The 20,429-nt window shown below is 44.7% G+C and overlaps 1 protein-coding gene across 3 annotated transcripts in view; it reads left to right on the top strand.

Moving 5' to 3' along the window:
• The window catches only part of FN1 (fibronectin 1), a 68,160-nt gene that overhangs the window by 30,292 nt on the left and 17,439 nt on the right, over window positions 1-20,429 (top strand). For all 3 annotated transcript variants that reach the window (XM_077829837.1, XM_077829836.1, XM_077829835.1), the window contains exons 19-31: window positions 1,780-2,052; window positions 5,332-5,598; window positions 6,792-6,886; window positions 7,449-7,617; window positions 8,136-8,222; window positions 9,120-9,311; window positions 12,929-13,111; window positions 14,500-14,589; window positions 15,366-15,635; window positions 16,424-16,540; window positions 17,019-17,183; window positions 18,065-18,220; window positions 19,517-19,630. In XM_077829837.1, the coding sequence (XP_077685963.1) occupies window positions 1,780-2,052; window positions 5,332-5,598; window positions 6,792-6,886; window positions 7,449-7,617; window positions 8,136-8,222; window positions 9,120-9,311; window positions 12,929-13,111; window positions 14,500-14,589; window positions 15,366-15,635; window positions 16,424-16,540; window positions 17,019-17,183; window positions 18,065-18,220; window positions 19,517-19,630 (2,178 nt within the window). The remainder of the gene's footprint in view (window positions 1-1,779; window positions 2,053-5,331; window positions 5,599-6,791; window positions 6,887-7,448; window positions 7,618-8,135; window positions 8,223-9,119; window positions 9,312-12,928; window positions 13,112-14,499; window positions 14,590-15,365; window positions 15,636-16,423; window positions 16,541-17,018; window positions 17,184-18,064; window positions 18,221-19,516; window positions 19,631-20,429) is intronic.

Raw genomic sequence — 20,429 nt, 5'->3', positions numbered from 1 at the left:
CAATCAACAGTGTCCTTTACCAGAAACCTCGCCAATGTTTAGCTCATGTACAAGCTTTAAACATTGACATATTAAAGTCAAATGCGGCTTTCTGCTAATCAGAGATGACCACTTTGGGATCACTTGTTTTCATTAGCAGAGACTTAATGCTTATTTAGGCCACGTCCACACTACAAAATTATGTCGACCTAGCTTACATCAGCATACGACCCCCACGGCTATTAAATCACTCGTGTGCGTGCCCACCTTGTGTCGGGGGCGCACGTCCTCACTAGGAGCGCTTGTATTGATTGTATCATCAGCGTGGGACGTTGTGGGATGGTTCCCGAAAGCCGGGAAGCGTCGATGTAAGCAACGCAATGTCTACAGTGACACTGCGTGGATCTAATTACATCAGCCACGACTCTGTGGTGCTTGGGGGAGATTGCAGTATTAACCTGGTGCAGAGAGGAACTTGGCGTCAATGGGAGCCAAACTGAAGTGAAGACACGTACACAGCGAAGTCGACGCAGGACCACTTACGCAGAGCTCATCTTTTTGTTCTGTGTTTGTACAGCACCTAGTACAGCGGGATCCATAACTAGGACTCCTAGGTGCTTACTGCAGTACAAAGAATAAACAATATTAATAGCTAGCAGTAGGATGACGGGCCAGTCAAAAGGCTGATCCCTGTTGTCAGACCATGTCTAGGCAAAGGGAAAATCTCAACAGATTTTTCTAAGTCATCATAAAGATTCTCGTGCGAGATAATGTTACCAGTATTGAAAGGGTATCTTGTTGCCATGATACTTCAGATGTCTAGGGTTTGGTACCCTGATTCATATTTAAACATCTGAATAATTAACCAGATTTTTTTCAGGTACTGAGCCCCTGCTGAAGTCATTAGGAGTGGAAATTGCTCAGCACTTAGGGATTTGGGAGCTTAACTGTAGGCACCGAAGTTTGAAACAAAATTGCCCTTGATGTAAAAAAAAGGAATCAATTAGGCTGTATAACAGAACCAAAAAGAAATGTTCTGAAAGAATTAGGGCCGGTGTGGTGAGAGTGGAATCGGATGTTCTTGCGATGAGAACAATGCCAGGAATGAACTAGGTAGGCCCAATGATTTTATGATTTGTCATTCATATAGTCTGGGAATTATCGATGTTTGTATTGGTTAACCATAAGGCATCGTGTAACTCATTTGCACAAGTAATCAGAAACCTCAGTTGAATATAAGACTCCACAACGGCTCTGATACTGCACCATTGAAGCCAGTGGGAGTTTTACCGCTGACTTCAGTGAGGCTGGGGTCACGCCCTGTAGTTGTTTAATTATAAAGGTATTGGATTTAAAATTAATGTATAGACTCTCCAATCATTCGTTAAAGCCTTTTTCTTCTTAATTAGCAAAATAGCTTCTTGTTTCCAGTGATGGGCTTTTTGTTGTTGTTGTTTTTCTCAAACTTGTGGCTCTCTACAGAGTCGACATTCTGCTGTTATGTGCATTTGCTTTTTCAGTTTTAATTTTGTGCCAACAAAATAATCGTGTGTAAAGCTTAGACTAAAATCTTCTAAGCCACCCAGTGTAATTTCAGATGTACAGTAGACTCAGGTATTTTCGTAAAATCATTTCTTAAGATAGGGCTTATTTGACAGTTTCTGGTCTCAGTCAAACGTCTAAGAGTTTAGTTATTCAGTGAGAACTCACTTCTTCCTTGTTCCGTACCTTATTCCTGGAGTCACCTTTACCATTCTGTAAGGAATCCTTCTGTCTTACTGAATGTTTCTCTTCTGTCAGATGATGTTCCTTCACCCAAGGAGCTACAGTTTGTGGAAGTCACCGATGTCAAAATCACCATCATATGGACCCCACCATCGAGCACGGTGTCTGGCTATCGGGTGGAAGTCCTCCCAGTTAACCGCCCTGGTGTACAAGGACAGAAACTGCCTACTACCAGGAATTACTTTGCTGAGGTCACTGACCTTTTACCTGGAACGACCTATCTCTTCAAGGTCTTTGCAGTGCTCCAGGGCCGGGAGAGCAAGCCATTGACTGGAGAGCAAACGACTAGTAAGTGTCTTTCCTTGATGTTTTTTTTTATGGACTTGGAAGTGACTCTTTTCCCCTCCTTTAGAGTAACATGTAAATACATCACTTAAAGTGAAACAGTTCGTTCTAGCCATGCAGCACCCAATAAGCAAAATGATGGGGGCTGAGAATTCAGCTGATCACGCAATGATCTCCTTAATAGATGTATTCTCTTCCAGTGCTTTCTGATAGGGGTTTAACTCTCATGGTGTTTGGAAACAATTTAATGTGGCTGGAGTTCTCTCTCTTTTTTTCTTTTTTAATTGATTGAGAAGGTATGTGCCCTTCTGGTTCATTGCTAGCAAAGGTCTGAGGCTGTGACTTTTCAAAGGCACCTAAGGGTGAATTTCAATGGGATTTGGGAGCCTACTAAGACTGCCTTTGTACGTCCCAATCTAAATGCTGATTGCTGCACACTTGGCTTTCATTGACTGCCACAGGAGCAGTGCGTGTATCTCTAAGAACAGGAATCGGCACATAGTTAAAGTGACAATACATCCCAATGTTACCATGTCAGTCCTGGTTCATGATATGATGTCCTGCTACTCCTTTCAGGAGGCATGAATTGCCTCATCAATCAAAATGTTGGGGGGTACAAAACGTCAAGACCTCTGGCTCCCCTGCTAGAAGGTGTTTTTAAAGCCCTGTTTCACTGTTGTCACACAGAGCTTTGTTCAAAGTCCACTGAAGTCTGGACATTTTTTGCATTGATTTCAATGGGACTTCGGATCAGGCCCATAGGGAGTGCGTGTTTCCCACTAATCATTGTTCAAGGTCAAAGCCTCTCGTGATTTTGTCAGTGACGACAGTACAGTATCAGTGGCCCAGTCAGTGCATTGCAAAATCCCTCCTCTGACTCCTTGGTGTGAGGAGAAGGGGACTTCCTGGCAGTCCCTCTGTCCTTTGCTTCCCACAACCATAGAGAGGCTGGAAGCAAGCAACTGAAGGATAGAAAGGAAAGAGGTGAAGCTCTGCATCTCTTTGATTTCCCCATCTGTAAAATGGATATAATGATACTGACCTCCTTTGTAAAGTGCTTTGAGATCTACTGATGACAAGCGCTGTGTAACAGCTGGGTATGGCTATTGAAGTGTTTTCCCAACCCAAGGGAAGCCGATCAAAGAACGTCCGAATGTGGCTCTTGTGAGTATTTCACAACCCTGAAAGAGTGGCCACAACAGTGTCCCAGTTTTTGATCCTGAAGTTCTACACCAGGCCAGGCTTTCAAAAGGGCTCAACTCTCATTGATCTCATATTCTGAACAGTTATTCTCACTGTTGAAAGTCTGGCCCAGAGTGTCTAAAAGAGAGAGAAGCAAAAGACGTTTTGATCTTATTTCATTTCCTCAGAATGAATAAGTTTAGGTGCCCGGATATTTTCAAAAGCATCTACATGACTTAGGAGCACAAATCCCATTGAAAACCCTTTTTGAAAATCCCAACCTGAATTTCCTTCGCTGTTTACCAAAAAAAAAAAAACCTCAAGTGGCCAGATTTTCCCCCAGAGCTCAGCTCCCATTGAGACTTAAAATTTCCAGTGTTTGTTCTCATTGGGGTTTGCTGGGTGCATAGCGCTTCTGAAAATCTGCCCACTTCATGTAGGTGCCTAAATGGGAGCTGAGCTCTTTTGCAAAACTGGCCCCAAATGTTTATTTGGAATGTGAAGCTGAGCCTAGCCATTTGAATAGGCCTGCATAGACCTTGTAACACACATCTGGAATTGTTTTCCATAGGCTGTAATCATCCACTTAACTGCTTTGTCTTAACCACATTGCTAAAAGTATTCAGATGCATTGTGTCTTGTGATTGAAAGTCCTGGGAAAAAGAAATCAGTCAGGTTGCCCAAGAAAAACTCTCCAGCAAAAGTCTTCGCATGGTGCAAACTTGCTTCTCCCTTTGTCCTTCCGTTAAACAGTGGCCTACAAATAAGCTATGATCGTGTGTGCTTTTTTAATCTGTTTTGCATGGGTGGAAGAAGTGATAAAAGCCTAACACAGCTGACGGGTCAAATTCTGTACCGGTATAGGTCTACATACGAGAGAGAGATACAACACTGTCATTTTGTGTGCAGAACAAGCCCGAGTGTCAGTAGAGCTTCAGATCCTCTAAATCGCTGGTTCTCAACGTGAGGATCATTAACAGGCTTGAGGAGGGTCGCAATAACTCTCCCTTTCTTTATGACCATCCTTCTTTTCTTTATAGACAGGGGTGGGGAAGGGAGTTATTTTTTCCCTCCCCAAAAATTTTTGATAAAAATTAAAACACTGAGTGTATGTCTATACTACCCGCTGATTGGCGGGCAGCGATCGATCCAGCAGGGGTCCATTTATCGCGTCTAGTCTAGACGTAATAAATCGACCCCCGAGCGCTCTCCCACCGACTCCTGTACTCCACCGCCACGAGAGGTGCAGGCAGAGTCAACACGGGAGCGGCAGCAGTCGACTCACCGCAGTGAAGACACCGCGGTGAGTAGGTCTAAATACGTCGACTTCAACTACGTTATTCACGTGGCTGGAGTTGTGTAACTTAGATCGATCCCCCACGCCAGTGTAGACCAGGCCTGAGAACCCAGAAACTGACTCTTTTTTTTTTTTTGGAGGGGTAGGTTCCATTAACCATTTTTTTTCCACAGATTTCCATTTAGTCAAAAAACTATGTTCCATTTTAAAAAAATGTGTAGATGGAACATTTTTTGACTGATGCTAGCTGCAACATGGGATTGGGCATGGAAAAGTTGAAAACTACTGCACTAAGCAACATAGGGCCAGCTTTTTAAAGGTATTCAGATGCCTAACTCCCATTGGGCTTGCTTTTTCCCAGGACCTTTCCTGGACCTTAATTCCTATAAGTAAGCATTTTGTCAGGGGTTAACAGCTCTGCTGCATTCGTTTTGGTCTGGATCCAGCACACCACCTAAGTACGTACATAACCTTAAGCACATACTTAAAGGCCCTGACATAGCAAAGCACCTAAGGATAAAAAGAATACCAGTATGGAGACATAGGAAACATTCCAAAAACCTTGTATAATTCATATAGGAGAGACAAACCTGCATAGGGTTATTTTACAGCATAGTCCCCCGCTTGACTATTTTAGATTAAAGTATTCCTCCCCAGAAGTGTGGTGGTGTTTTTTAATTAAAATTGGTGCATATGTTTTGGTATTTTTAAAAAACGACACCCAAGATTTTTCAAAAGAAAGCCTAACTTTAGGCTTAAACCCATGGAAGAACTGTTAATTCACACGTTGCGTTTTCTTCTAGAACTTGATGCTCCCACCAACCTAAGGTTTGACAACGTTACTGAGTCTGCAGTGTTAGTGACCTGGACTCCACCACGTGCTCCGATCACAGGATACCAACTGACTGCAGGTCCCACAAGAGGAGGCCAACAAAAGCAGTACAACGTGGGGCCATCTGCCACCAAATACACACTGAGGAACCTGCAGCCTGGGTCCGAGTACACTGTCTACCTTGTGGCGGTGAAAGGCAACCAGCAAAGCAGCAGAGAAACTGCAATCTTCACTACTCGTAAGCATGATGGGTGCTTATTCATTTACCAATGACACTGTCATCTTCAAAAATGTAGACTGCATTTGAAACCGGCCCCTCTAACTCATCTTTCAAAATAAGTCCTTTGAAATAATATTTGACTGGAGCTACTCGGGAAATGGTTTTCCCCCCGTACTCCATAAGAAATTTAGGCAAAAACCAAAAAATGTTTCATTTCAATGAGAAATTTCTGATGAAATGTTCCAGCTTTTTGTTGAAAAACCAATCTAAAGCTGAAGATTTCCAAAGTGTCAGCTGTCGGCAACCCCAAACACCAGCACATTTCAGGCAAGCATACGTTTTTAGTTTCACCCAATGGATTTTGATTGTTAGTTGGATTTTCAAATTTGCGGTGAAAACCCAGGAAAAAAAATATCATTAAAAGCTGACATTTCCCCTGGAACTGTGCATTTTGATGAAAAAGCCATTTTTCCTCAAACATTTTCAGACAGTTCTATGTTTGAGCCTTTCTGGTGTGTTAGCTAGTGGTTGAAGAGAATGAGTAGTAGATAAAAGGGCTGTTTCTTCCCAAAGATTTTAGGGTTATGATGAGTTCGTTAAGAACCACTGCATGCTTGTAGAAAGAATAGATAGATTTTGCTATTCAAATAATGATGAAGCTGTGATATAAACAAAAATCAAAATCTCTCATCGATAAGGCTGATAACCACATCCTTTGTTCAATGGAGTGTGTGGGTTTTATATCAGTGTGAAGTTAAGACCAAGCATCCACATTTATCCCTGCTGTAATATTATTGACTTCAGTAAAGTTACACCAGAGATGCACTTGGCCCATAGTGTCTGCCTTAGTGGTGAGGACACTGTGTGGGTGAGATAAAGAAAGCTATTGCCTTTCACATCTACTTGACTGGACTGAGTCCATTCCAGGTTAGGAATGTGTTGTGTAATTGTATACTTTTTAAATTGAATTGACAGTATTTTAAAGAATAAAATGCAAAATCTCAGCCAAAGCTTTTTCTGTGCTAAGTCTGTGAATATATGCTAGGATCAACCAAATTATGAAAACAAATATTGTAAATGGTAACAAACATTGACACCCCTTTCTCCCCCCCCACCCCTAAACATCACAAAGGGCTACCCACAGAGTTAGATTTCTGTAACTCTCTGGGTATCGCTGAGTTTGAACTCCGTTTTTTCTGTTCCTTTCACAGTGCAGCCCATGGGCTCCATCCCTCCCTATAACACAGAAGTGACAGAAACTTCTATTGTTGTTACCTGGACACCTGCGCCAAGGATTGGTTTCAAGGTATTTTCCCACTGAAGCCTTTGGATCTGTTTTGCTCTCTATTGCTTAATTCCATTAGCTGTCACCCAGCTCGGACCAGTTAAGAACGAATGGCCATAGACAATGGTTTGGGGAAAGAAGGGTAGTGACAAATATGGAAGCACTGAGTACAGCAGGGCAGTGCCTTGTGTTCTTAATCTGAAGTGACTATTCAGGGGTTAACATATTTAAGCAAAGGAGGTGATGCTCACACACGCCTGCTCCAAGGCCCATTGAAGTCAATGGGAGTCTTTCACCTGACTTCTGTGGGCTTTGGATCAGGCCCATATTTGGGGCCTCGAGAAGATCGTCCGTCACGTGGCACCAGGAGGTTGCACTGTCTCATTTTGCTGCATGATGCTGTGTTCCTTGAGGCTTACCCGCCTACAGGGCTATCCATGCCCTCTGTGTTCCAGCATAGGCTAACCTCCCCACAACAAATCAGCTAATCACTTTGGAGGATGTGTCAAGTGTGCTTACAGGCACCTCGATGGCTCATATGGGAGGCTGGAATGCAACCTTCCCCCTTTCTTCTCCTCTACAGCTGGGTGTGCGACCAAGTCAAGGCGGAGAAGCCCCGCGGGAGGTGATTTCTGAGTCTGGTAGCATTGTTATCTCTGGCCTGACTCCCGGAGTGGAGTATGTCTACAGCATTTCAGTCCTGATGGACGGTCAGGACAGAGACACGCCGATCATCAAAAGAGTAACGACACGTATGACACATCTGAATATCCCTCTCTTATCTGTAATGCTCTAACTCTACTTTGCTAGGTCGTGGTGTGGTTGAGTGGGTAGGGTACTAATGGAGGACTCGGGAGGGCTGGATTCTATTTGCAGCTCTGCCACTGCAGGATAGCCTTGGGCAAGTCTCTTTGCCTCAGTTCTTCCCTATATTTAATGAGAATAATGCTAATGATTTTCCTTTATAAAGCACTGTAAGATCTGGGCCTGAATTCAGTTGAGCACCAAAAGAATTATTGTTAGCAGCAGTAGTACTGCTAAACCCCTAAAACAGTGCGCGTGTGTGTCATTTTCTCTCTTCTCAGTCGCAAAGGAGTCTGCTCTCCCTTTGATTCTCAGATGACACTAACATTACTGCATGGGGCAAGTCAGAGTACAGCTCTGAAAAGAAGCTATTTTAGTTATTTCTTAATTTTAAGGGCTTCGGTTGTTGTTGTTTTTCAAATGACTCTTGGGATTGTCAACTCATCATGCATGTGGTTTCTTGTAGCATTGTCCCCACCGACTAACCTGCATCTGGAGCCTAACCCTGACACTGGAATCTTGACCGTCTCCTGGGATAGAAGCACAAGTCCAGGTAATTACATAGCATCAGAAACGGCTCTGCATTACAAAAGTGTAGATCAAGAATAACTCCACTGATTTACTCTGGATTAACACTAGTGTAACTGACGGCACAGCGATTGTTGTTAACCAGGCACCGATGAAATGTTTAGCTTCCATGTCATCTTTTGGCATATGTTGTTTTCAGTTACATTCAAATATCATCTGATAGAATACAAATGTTCTGCATTCCTGTATGTAAACGGTCTGCAACAGGTCTCTTAAAGCCGTACCTTCCATGTCAAACACTGACATTCCAAAGGGTGATTGAAGTTGCCTTTCAAGCCAGGTAGGATTTGGGGAGTGAGAAGACTGCTCCAGTATCCTTGCTAGTTAACATAGTCTGAAATAAAGAAACAAAGACCAAGAGGGTTTCTGGCAGGAAGGGAAAATGTGGGGTTAGTTTACTGAAAGTGAGTGTGGCATTTTCCAAAGCACCCAACTTTGGCCTAACTCTTCTCCCATTGATGTGGATGGGAGTATTTCCCTTGACTTCAATGGGAACTGGTAGGCCAATGCTAAGTGCCTTTGAAAACCCCCCCTGAGCTGAGAGATGTAACGTTTCCTACTTCTTGTCAGTAGAATTTTGGCTTTGGGCAACTCCTAAGAGTGCATTAGAAACTAGTCATGTGTCTCCTGTTAATGCTCATGGGAGCTGTGCAGCTAAGCCCCCATTGGACACTTCTTTGGAAATGTATCTCATGTGTCAATGCAAAGCGGACCGCTCTTACGTCGAGCAAGCACTTGCATGCCCAATTGAGGTTGACAGGGAGCATCTGTTTAATATCATCTGTATTTTCTCTGAGCGATTGTATCCAAGCCTGGTTTAAATAAATCCACCGCATTGATTCCTGTGATCTATGTATTTCAGGCATCACTGGGTACAGAGTTACCACCGTTCCTACCCATGGGCAGCAGGGTTACACCCTGGAGGAAGTGGTTAGTGCAGAGCAGAATTCCTGCATCTTTGAAAATCTGAGCCCTGGCCTGGAGTACAACGTCAGTGTTTATTCTGTCAAGGACAACAAGGAAAGCATCCCCATCTCCAAAACCATCTCACAAGGTAATGGAAAGATGAGAAGCAGCCTCGGTCACTGTAACAGACCAACCTTGTAAGCAGTCTGGACCTCCCGCTGACACTGGTGGTGGAGGATTTGCAGGCTTAGACCCTAGCAGCAAGTAGTCACTTGCCCTACGCACCAGTGCAGGTGAGTAAGGGGCCCCTTATACCCCCTTACGCATTGGCAGCCCATCCGCAGGGAAAGAGCTGTCTCTGTGGAACTGGTACACTGCCTCACTTGTACAGGTGGGCTGGTGAATGGGCAGGGCCTTGACTCCACCCCATGGTACCCCAGCCAGCAGACCTGCGGCGGCGAAGAAGGGGAAGCCAGGACGTAACGTAGTACTGGTAGGAGCTAGCGGCAGATTACTTTGTGGGTATTTCACGACATACAGGGATGTCTCCACGTAACCCTCCATTGGTAGTCCCAGAATCACAGTTGTACGATGAACATCTGAATCCCTGAATGATGGGGAGTTAGTTTTGCTTTGTGAAGGTTTTGTTTGGCTTTGTTTCCGCTAAGCCATGAAACAGTGCCAGCTTGTGTGTTTGGCAAACGCTTGCTGTTAACCCTGCTTTTCAAATTTCTGTGCTTCGCTGAGTTACCGTGCACTCCTGTGGGTATCTACTGTAGCAGCATTGTATCATTAAAGCAACAACGGCTTTAACCCTGTACCATGCTCTAATGGGGGAAAAAAAGCACTAAAATGGCATCCTTTGTGTCTTTTTATATTTTTGAAAGGTGATATGGTAAATGCAGCCCATGAGGATAAATAGTTATTTTACAGAAAATGGACATTTTGCTACACTTTTTTATTCTGTAAAATACTTGTTTTTCATAACAGAGCAAGACATCTTTGCTCAGTTATTAAGCAAACCGGCCTATTGTGCCAGTTCTATCTGATATTTCTTTTTTCCAGCTAATTCATAATGATCCTATCACAAGTGTAATAAGCCATAGGTCCTTTCTTGCTGAAGGGAGCAGCATCCACAGCTCCCACTGACTTCAGGATTCTGTTCGTAAAGTCCCAGGGCCAGACTTGGAGCTGGTGCAGTTCTGTTAACTTTAAAGGAACTGTGTCTGTTTGTTCCAGCTGAAGAGCTGGTGCCTATAAGTTAAAGGCAAAGCAAAATCCCTGATTTCTGTTGGGTCTAACATTTGGGAAAGAAAAGCTTTGCTGAAGTGGTAGTGTCCATCGGAAAAAATCCCATAGCCTTGTTAACTCTGCAAACATCTAGGATGCATTTAGAAGGTTATTCAAGTGAATCCTAATTCAGTGGCTTGGTTTGGAGATTGTCAAGTTTGGTTAAGAAACCAAGTCAGTTTCTCTCAGCCACAGCCTGCTCCTAGCATAACATTCAGAGCTGAGTGATGCTGTGAGTGTCATATGGAAAACCCATATCCTAGAAAAGCTCATTTTTAACCACTTACAGTTTTTCTAGGCAAGCTTTCTATTGCTCCCAAGTTTGGGGTTTTTGTTTTAGCACCCGTGCTGCAGCTGTAGCAGACTTTAAGAATACCGGGCCAGAACCTCAGCTGGTGAAAATCATCATGGCTTCTTTCCGGTCAATAAAGATACACTGGTTTACACCAGCTGCCTTCGTTGACTTAAAATAGAACTACAGCAGTTTTCGCCAGCTCAGGATCGGGCTCACTCCAGTTATTTCAGCATCCCCAGTGGGTTGATGATTTTATGATCTGAACATTTGAAGCTGGACATAGTAATCTGACTGTTTTTTTTTTTTTTTTTTAAATTCTCAAGGGTCAGTTCTCACTAATCCAGTTTTCTTTTGCTTAAAGATTAACAGGCAAGAGAATTTTTTTAAAAATGCTAAAATTGGGTATTGTGTCTTTTAAGAGAATCCTTTAAAAAAACACCTCAGGGCCCAATTGTCTCAGCCTTACAGTAAGTTCAGTGGGAGTTAGGACCCTAAACTACTTAGGCTTTTGCACATCCCACCAGGCAGAGTCCAGATCTTCAAAGGTGTTTCGGCACCAAACTCCCACTAAAATCCTGCATTCCTGTCAGCTTCTTTCCCTGTGTAATCTGGCCCTCTGTATGTTGCAAGGTGCTATTTCATGTAAAGAAGGATGGCACAATTGGGCCCTCAGTAGGAAAATATTGCATATCACCGTCATCGCTTGACCGTTTCCTCACTGTGAAGACATGTAACCTGATGAACACTGCCTTATTTTTCCCCCCTCCTCTTTTCTTTTGCCTCTGTGTGTCTTTGCTGTTCCCCTTGGCACTCAGTAGAGGTGCCCCAGCTCACTGACCTAAGCTTTGTTGACATAACTGATACAAGCATCGGCCTGAGGTGGACCCCACTAAACGCCTCCACCATTATTGGTTACCGCATCACGGTAGTTGCGGCAGGAGAAAGTGTCCCTATTTTTGAAGATTTTGTGGACTCCTCAGTAGGATACTACACAGTCACAGGCCTGGAGCCGGGCATTGATTACGACATCAGCGTAATCACACTCATTAATGGCGGAGAGAGCGCCCCTACCACTCTGACACAGCAAACGGGTGAATTTTGAAAACTTCCGTGTTTGTGACCTGGATGGTGTTTCATGCTGTCACTAGCTACTAGGGTGACTGGGGCTTTCTCTGAGAAGAATTGAGCCACTCACTGTGATGCGGGGAGGGAAGGACAAGGACCGGCTTCTGTTTTAAATATAGGATGGGAAGGGCTATGCAGTTGGCATTTTTTTAGCCCTGTGCGTGAACTGCATTTTTATATTGCAGATAACTGCAAAGGCAGGGTCTTATTCATGTTGGCTTTTTAGCTTTTCAGGTTTCACTGTTAAACTTGAGTTATATGATCCCCAAAATATAATATCCTGAATCACAATCCCCAAAGTGAGATGGGATCCCCCAAAGGGTGGATACAATTCTGGAGACACTCTTTGGTTTAGCCCCTGACACTAAATGACTAAATGGCTAAATGGTCAAGTCATTTGAGCTATTCGTATTTTTTTGGTGGTGGCCCAATTCTTCAATTCTTGCCTTAAAAGATGGAGAAGAAACATCACTCCCTGAGCACACGTTAGTGACAGGCATGTCCCACTGTCAAGGTTCTCTGTAGTGCATGGGTAGAAGATGAACTGAGAATTAGTTTGTGCATGAAACCCCGGTCACATGTGAATAAGCTGCGGAGGTTCTAAACCCTTAAACACACAAGTAGACATAGAGGCGAAGGGTTTAATGGATCCTCTCCTCCCCTATGTATGCATGTATCAGTTTTGGATTAAATGACTTTTTCATATGTAAACTGCTGTATGGCAACTTAAGCCTCTCTTGGCCACGTCTCTCTAACCCAAGATGCAGCTGCAAGGCCAATATTACAGAAACCTGCCACCTTGTTTTCCAATTATCTCAACAGAATACATTTAAGTATCAGCGATTTGGCAAGAGGTGAAAGGAGCCTCACAGTAGCCTGAGTGTTTTTAACTGTAGTGGAACCAAATGTAGCTTAGGAGTATGTTTGCATGGATCTGACACAGTAGCTTCTTTTTTTGCATGAGATACATTGTAGATTCCCTGAACGTCCACCTTGGTTAACTCTCACCTTCCAGAAAATGTTAAAACGACAACAACAATATTCTTTGCATGTAGCTGTTCCTGCTCCCACTGACCTGCGCTTCACCAACGTGGGGCCAGATGCTATGCGTGTGACCTGGACTCCTCCAGTATCCATTGAACTGACCAGTTTCCTGGTGCGTTACTCACCTGTGAAGAAAGAGGAAGATGTTGCCGAGCTGACCATTTCACCCTCCGACAACATGGTGGTTTTAACAAGTAAGAGGTTACCTGCGTAGGTCAGCTGGACGTAACGAACTTCTCTACAGCAGCATTGCTCAAGCTGAAGTCTATTGATGGTTGGCGGGTCTGCAGAGCACTTGCTGGTCTGTAGATCAATATGCTGGTTGTGGTCATATGGTATTAGCTCCCTCCCCCTGGTTTGCAGCAGTTACATTGCATTAAAATAGATACAAATACATAAAGTACTTTTCTTAATATTACTCCCCTATGTATTAATGGGAATAGCTGCCACGTGGACATTGAGAGGTCATGAATTGGGGAGACCTGGTTCTCCTGATTGTGAATTGGAGGTGAGTTGGTCCATGAGATAATTTCCCAGAAGATGTGGTCCATCCTCTGAACACATTCAGAACCCCAGCTCTCCAGTGAATTTCTTGTTGGAGACCCAGCATAAAGGGAAGGAAAAGCAAGAAATTGATTGGAATAAGTATAATGGACCAGATTCTCTGCTGGTGTAAATTGGCATAGCTTCGTTGATTTCCATAGAGCTATGCTAATTTACACCAGTGAGGGACTTGGTTCATTGTTTTAACAAGTTAAAGTCCAACCATGTAAACCTTTTCATGCTAAGACAAGGACGATGCTTCATCATACTGGTGGGGGGCAGTTGAACCTGGTTAGGCATTAAGAGTAGGTACATATTGCCTATCTTGTTTGACAAAAAGTCAATGACTGGCAGTGCAGCGGTCTAGATGAAGACACAAAGGATCAAAATAAGCAGAAGGTCCCCTTTGAGTCTTTAGATTTTGGAAAGGAAAATAAATGCTCTAGCTGAAATTTCAGCAGTACAGTGTAACTGGTCTCTTGCATTTCTCACAAGCATATAATTAATTTGCTCATCTTGATACAAAAGTTGAGTTTTGTTGGGAGGACTTTCCCTAGAAACTGGACATATTGGTTGAGGGAGAGACAGCACCTGCTTTAAAAATAAAGGACCACATTGTTAGCTGGCGTAAATGAAAATCGCTTCACTGAAAGTCAGTGGTGCTACATCAGTTTACATCAGCTGAGGATCTGGCCCTGTGTATCACTAAATGCTCAGAGCTAGGAGGCCTGTATGGAAAACTAATCCCTGCTGCCAAACCCATCTAAATAATGTCCTTGGCAAATAACAATAAAAAAGGGAACCCGCCAACACTTGTTGCAGGCTAAAACTTCCATGAAACAAAAGGCCATTCCCATGGCAAAGACTGTTGAAGCTTCAGCTGGATTCAGATGTCTAGCTATCCATGGGGCTCAGGTTTTGCCCAGGCTAAGCAAAAACCGGTCGGTCCACATACTGAGCCGTGTCAGCTAGAATTTGCTGAGGATTTTCAGTTGCTCTGAGAGTCTGACAATTGCGAATGTGTGCTTTAATCCTTCAGGTCTCCTGCCTGGCACTGAATATCTGGTGAGCGTCTACAGCGTCTATGAGCAGCATGAAAGCACCCCTCTGACTGGTGTGCAGAAAACAGGTATGTGGATACCTGCTTGGAAAACGTCCGTTTGCTTCTATCCCTCCTGTTAACCACTCACGGATAGGACAACGCTGATCACTGGGGGGACATAAAAGCCTTTAAGATTTTGCTCTCCTTGACATGTATTGTTATATTGTTGGAGAATTGCACAAAAGATTTTAAGGGAGTGATGCAGAGAGACAGCTTGGGAAGTGCTGAGCAAAATGGTCAAAGGGCCGGATCGTCCATTGGTTTTAATTAAAAGGTGTATAATTGACTTCAATGGGGCTATGCTAATTTACATCCACTGAGGGTTTGGCCCAATAAAAGACCAGTGTTCAGTCCCCCCAAGAGGTGTCCAAACACGTCACGTTCAGGTCCATCCACTGTATCCCTCTGACATTTTACAACCACGTATCAGAAGTATTCTGATGTTTTTGTACTTTGGCTTTGTCTGTTCTCTGAAACCAGGGCTGGGTGTTTTTGTTTTGGCAAACATTTAAAATTGTCAAATACTTCAAGTTCAGAGGACTCCAAATGTGGACTGAACTTGCAATGAGATTCCATTTTTTGCAACTATGTTCCTGTGGGGTTTTTTACACCACTGTATGACCCGGATCATTACATATTTATAGGTTCAGTGGTGAACAGTGTTTGGCAGGAGTGCAAGCAGGATTCTGAAATCCCACCGTGGGGTGGGGTTGGGGAAATCCCTCATCATTTCAAAATAAATGTATCTGTTATTCAAATAAACTGAACCTCCCTTTTCTTGGGGATCCTCCCGCCCCAACCAGGTCTTGATTCTCCAAGTGGCATTGACTTTTCGGATATAACTGCCAACTCTTTCACTGTGCACTGGATTGCTCCTCGTGCCACCATCACCGGCTACAAAATTCGCCACCATCTGGAACACAGCGGCACCAGGCCCAGGGAAGACCGTGTCCCACCTTCTCGGAATTCCATCACCCTCACTAACCTGGCTCCAGGGTCAGAGTACGTGGTCAGCATTATTGCTGTCAACGGCAGAGAGGAGAGCTTGCCCTTGGTTGGCCAGCAAACAACAGGTCAGTTTGGAAACAAGCCAGAAAAATGTACATTGAAATTCTCCTGCCCCATCTCGACAAGTTGTTAAACTGAATCCTTGCGGCTGGCTGGCGAGTAAGTGAACTACTGACAGCAGAGCAGAAAGTTGGCTAGAGGAGAAGGGGCTTGACTCAAAGGCCTCTGAGTTCAGTGGACAGACTCCCACTGATTCCCATGAGCTTAGGATCAGGCCCAAAGCACAGAAAATCTATCTGCTAAGGAGACAAGGCATTTTATCATACAAAGGAGTTTCTGAAGAGGTTAAGTGTTAATTCAGATAGCTCGGGCCAATGTCCATTGTGCACATTCTTTTGTTTTAAATGACATTGGGTGGGCCTGCCTCAGGGCATCACACTACCAAAGCAAAGGAAAAACCCAGGGAGCTGCTGGTTGGCTCCTGGGCTGGTAGATCCATGAGGATTGAGGTCTTTCTTCTTGCCCTCCAATGGCAGACATCAAAGCCCTCCCACTGAGGGGAGTAGCCTTCAGAAATGAGTTCTCTGGGCAATTTCCCTCTCCCCTAGGATTTTCTGCAGGAGGGACACATTTAGGGCTCAATCTAGTGTCCACAGAAGTCAATAACAATCTTTCCATAGCCATTGGATTCAGGCTTTTAGCCAGATATGACACCTAGAGACCTGACTGCAAACTGTGGGCTATTGGAAAGACTTGTTAGTAGCAGCAGCCTCCAGTGTAAGCGGAGTAACAGGAGCCTGGGGAGCGTCAAATGTTTTTTAATTTTCTTTCTTAACCCTCACCTCTTTTCTAGTTTCCGACGTTCCAAGGGACCTGGAAGTTACTGCCACTAGCCCCACCAGCCTGGTGATTTCCTGGGATGCTCCTGCAGTTACTGTTAGATACTATAGGATAACCTACGGTGAAACAGGTCAGTGTGTTCTAATATTACCGCTTCTCCAAGCTCCCCATGGACACCGAGTGCGACACTTTTAAGCTCGGGCCATTTAAAACCTGCAGCAAATAGTGAAGGCAAATGTGATCGATGATTGGAGCATGCAGCATGCTCTCAGAACTCAGTGTGCTGATGGATATGCACTGAGAGAAGATTACCAATAAGTAAATATAATGGCTGAACTTTAAAGGTGGGGCAAATCATCTTCGCCTACCACATCCAGAAACTCCATTCATTTCAGACGGAGTTCCATGGGCCTCTCGTTTGCCTCTTGGTTTGGGGTGAAAAAGGCTTTTCCAATTTATTATGGGTTGACCCAAATCTCATTGAAATCAATGGGAGTCTTCCGCTGACTTCAGCTCAGTGGGTTTTGGGTCACCCCTTGCTTTTTTGTTTAAAACATGAGTAATTATCAGCATTTTCATCAGATTTGCTTTCTTACCTGCCCTCCCAGGTGGCAATAGCCCTGTCCAGGAGTTTACTGTGCCTGGCACCATGTCCACTGCCACCATCAACGACCTTAAGCCCGCAGCAGACTATACCATCACAGTGTATGCAGTGACGGGCCGTGGAGACAGCCCCGCCAGCAGCAAGCCGGTCACGGTCACGTACAAAACAGGTGAGACACATGGACAGTGCTGCTAGCTTCTGGTTTATCTCATAATTGTCCTCCGTTTCAGTGGGCTTTGGTGGAGTTACACCCCAGATGGATTTGGCCCATCGTGTTCATAAAGTTACAAAATGGGATGGCGGCTTTTGGAGAGAGGAGTTTAGAATACGACTAAACAAACTTACCAGAGTTGTGGACTTGTTGTTGGGGGGAACCACTTAACATCCATCTTTGTTGGCGTGAGCATACCAAGCAAAGGCTGGCTCCTTGCACATGGGGTGTCAAACCACTTGACTGTAGGATGTAGGATGACTATTCTGTCTGCATCTTATCTCTGGCATTTTTAATGCACTGTAGCATGTAGGTATTCTCTGACCCTAATAGAAACTACCCTAGATGAGCTCTCTGGGACAGGGACTGTCTTCTTGATGGCTCAAACCCTGTACAAACAACTAACTCCCATTGAAACCGAGGGAAAATCTCTTTAATGGCCCTTTTAAAAGACTTCCACTGCCATTAATGGGTATTGGATGTAGTGAGCTAAGTACTATGGGCCTGATATGTGATTCTTGATTGGGACCTTAGTCAGATTGTACACTGCTTGGAACGGGGACTGTCGACTGTTCTGTCTGTACAATGGGCTTCCATTGTTGGTTGGCCTTTAGGCACCACTGTAATAAACGTGATCAATAATAATACGTGCTCTGATGGTACAAACAGTAAGTCAGAGCAGCGTGGGTTTTCCATTAAAAAAACAGCAACAGTCTAAGAGAAAAAGCAGAAGAAGTTGCAGGTGGGAGTCACAGTGGGCCCTACAGACATGGGATACAGTGAGGAAAGGAGACTTCCTGCATTGCAGATGCTCACCGGGCTTTTTTTTCGATGTGCAGAGATTGACACGCCATCCCAGATGCAAGTGACCGATGTTCAGGATAGCAGCATCAGTGTCAGATGGCTGCCTTCGACTTCGCCGGTCACGGGTTACCGAGTGACAAGCGTCCCCAAGGATGGCCATGGGCCCATGAAAACAAAAACTGTCCCTGCGGGTGAGTACGTCTTCACATCCCTAGGGATGTCGCCGCAGTTGCCTGGAGTCCATTGGCACCACTTCTTAAAACCCCTAGGGGAGTCACTTGAGAGTGCCTGGGGCAAATTTCCCTCTCTGGGACTGAGCATGTTGTCTTAAGGGCTCTTCTGGTGACTTTGCATTTTGCCCTCTGGAAAATTTCAGTCTGTTTTACCGGCTGCACTGAGATTAGCTCTCAAGGCTGTTTGCTGCTGCAGTCAGGTTAATATTCAATCTTATTCCAAAAAGTAGTGAAGATCTGGCTGCATTTGTTTTGTTTCTCTAATGTCAAGAGACTGATTACAGGGCTCCAGCAGCCTCAAGGGGCCTGTGAGTGGATATGAATGACAGTAACACTCACTTGAAGGGCTCTTTGCGGAGCAGGCTGAAGGAGCCTTGGTATACGAGTCAGGCCAGGTACGGACAATCTAGTCAGACTCTGCTGACGTTTGGCATCCCAGCAGGTCTTAGGCCACAGTTCAGTACCCTTGCTCAGTACTGCAGCAAGGCAAATTCACCAAAGTTTGGTCCAGCTTTAAAAATAAGGCCCCCGAGTCAAAGCATGTAGTCAAAATTCCCCATGGGAATGAATGGGTAGCTGCTTGGCTGTGTTACCCCCCTGCTTCCTCCCACCTCCCCAAGTTCTGCAGTGAGCTCTGCCCATTCCGTGCAAGGGACTAGGCCAGGAAGCTGGGAAAAGATGAAAAGGTTGGCGAGCCATCGAAAACCCTGCCCGAGCTCTGTGGGTTCTCAGCAGACACCCAGAGAGGCTGCAGAGTTCCCACTGTGCTCAGCAAAGGCAGCAGGTATGCCATGTGACCATTAGTGACTGCATCTCTCTGCCCTCTCCAGTAGAATTCCCAGACGGAGCCACGCTGACTAGTCCCTGGTTTTTACATGGCAAATAGTGTCGGGCACATCAATCCTTCAGTGAAATTCCTTTTCCTGGCCCCTCCTGCTTTCCCCAAGCAACCCACACAGACTTTCTGCAGAGATGGGCAGGAGACAATCCGCGTAGCCACTTTTACCTCTACACGGCTACCACACACAGCTTTGACTATGCCTTTGCTCCCGTCTCTGCCACCTGGCACCAAGGGACTGATTTCAATGTGAGTTTGGTGCCTAAATACCTTTGAAGATCTAGGCTTAAGACACAAAACAAATATAAGGTGCCACAAGTACTCCTTTTTGCGAATACAGACTAACACGGCTGCTACTCTGGAAAAAAAATCATCTCTCTCTTCCAAATTATCCCGGTGTTGTCTTTTCCTTGCAGATCAAACCCAAACTACCATCGAGGGCCTGCAGCCCACAGTCGAGTATGTGGTTAGTGTCTATGCTCAGAGTCAAAATGGAGAGAGCCTTCCTCTGGTTGAGACCGCCATTACCAGTACGTATTTAATTTCACAGAAAAAAACAAAACAACCACCAGATCTACCTCTAGTATCTTCTGCTATGTAAATCCACTGTGCACAACTGGGAACTCCGGGGGGCATCTAGATCCTAAAGAAGGACAAGCGCCCCTCTCGTCAAGAAGTAGCTAGCTGGATCTGCTGCCAAAATATGCAATCCCCCAAAATGCTGCCAAAATATGCAATCCCCCGCAATGCCGTGCTTTTATTTTCTTTCACTAAAAACGGCCTAAGCAAAATCATTTTTCTTTTTTTTGCTGGTCTGTTTGCCTTCAGCGAATCTTTGAAAAATGTTTTGCATAGACCTCATTTCTAGAGCTGGAGGGCAAAGGTGGTTTTAGAGGGCTAGATTTTGACTTAGAGCATTTGCCTATGCAAGGGACTAAGAACCCGCTTGATACCCTTATGTAGGCCACTAGACCTTGGGACCAGGTACGCAAAAGCAAGCAGGACTTGCATACCCAATTGCTCACTCCCAAGAGCAGCTAGGTGGGCAATGGGCGGAGTCTTGGCCCATCTGTCTGTGTGCTGACCTGCTGGTATAGGACAGTGACCGAGTACGACTTGGGGCGCAAGGAGAAAGCAGGGAAGAACCTGTCACTTAGAGGGGTGTTTCTAATGCACAGTGTCTCCCAGGGCTACTCCTAGTGCATCATGGTTTATGAACCTGTCCTTGCTCAGGCCTGTCTGTAAAGCCACAATCTAACCCAAATAATGATAAAAGTATGGTAAGCAGAACAGGCATTTTCTGGAAGTGTTGCATAGGATTATTGCACA

The sequence above is a fragment of the Eretmochelys imbricata genome, chromosome 11, assembly GCF_965152235.1.
Source record: "Eretmochelys imbricata isolate rEreImb1 chromosome 11, rEreImb1.hap1, whole genome shotgun sequence".
In the NCBI taxonomy this organism is placed as follows: Eukaryota; Metazoa; Chordata; order Testudines; family Cheloniidae; genus Eretmochelys; species Eretmochelys imbricata.
The sequence above is the reverse complement of the archived record's forward strand: the minus strand, read 5'-3'. Positions and strand labels throughout refer to the sequence as shown.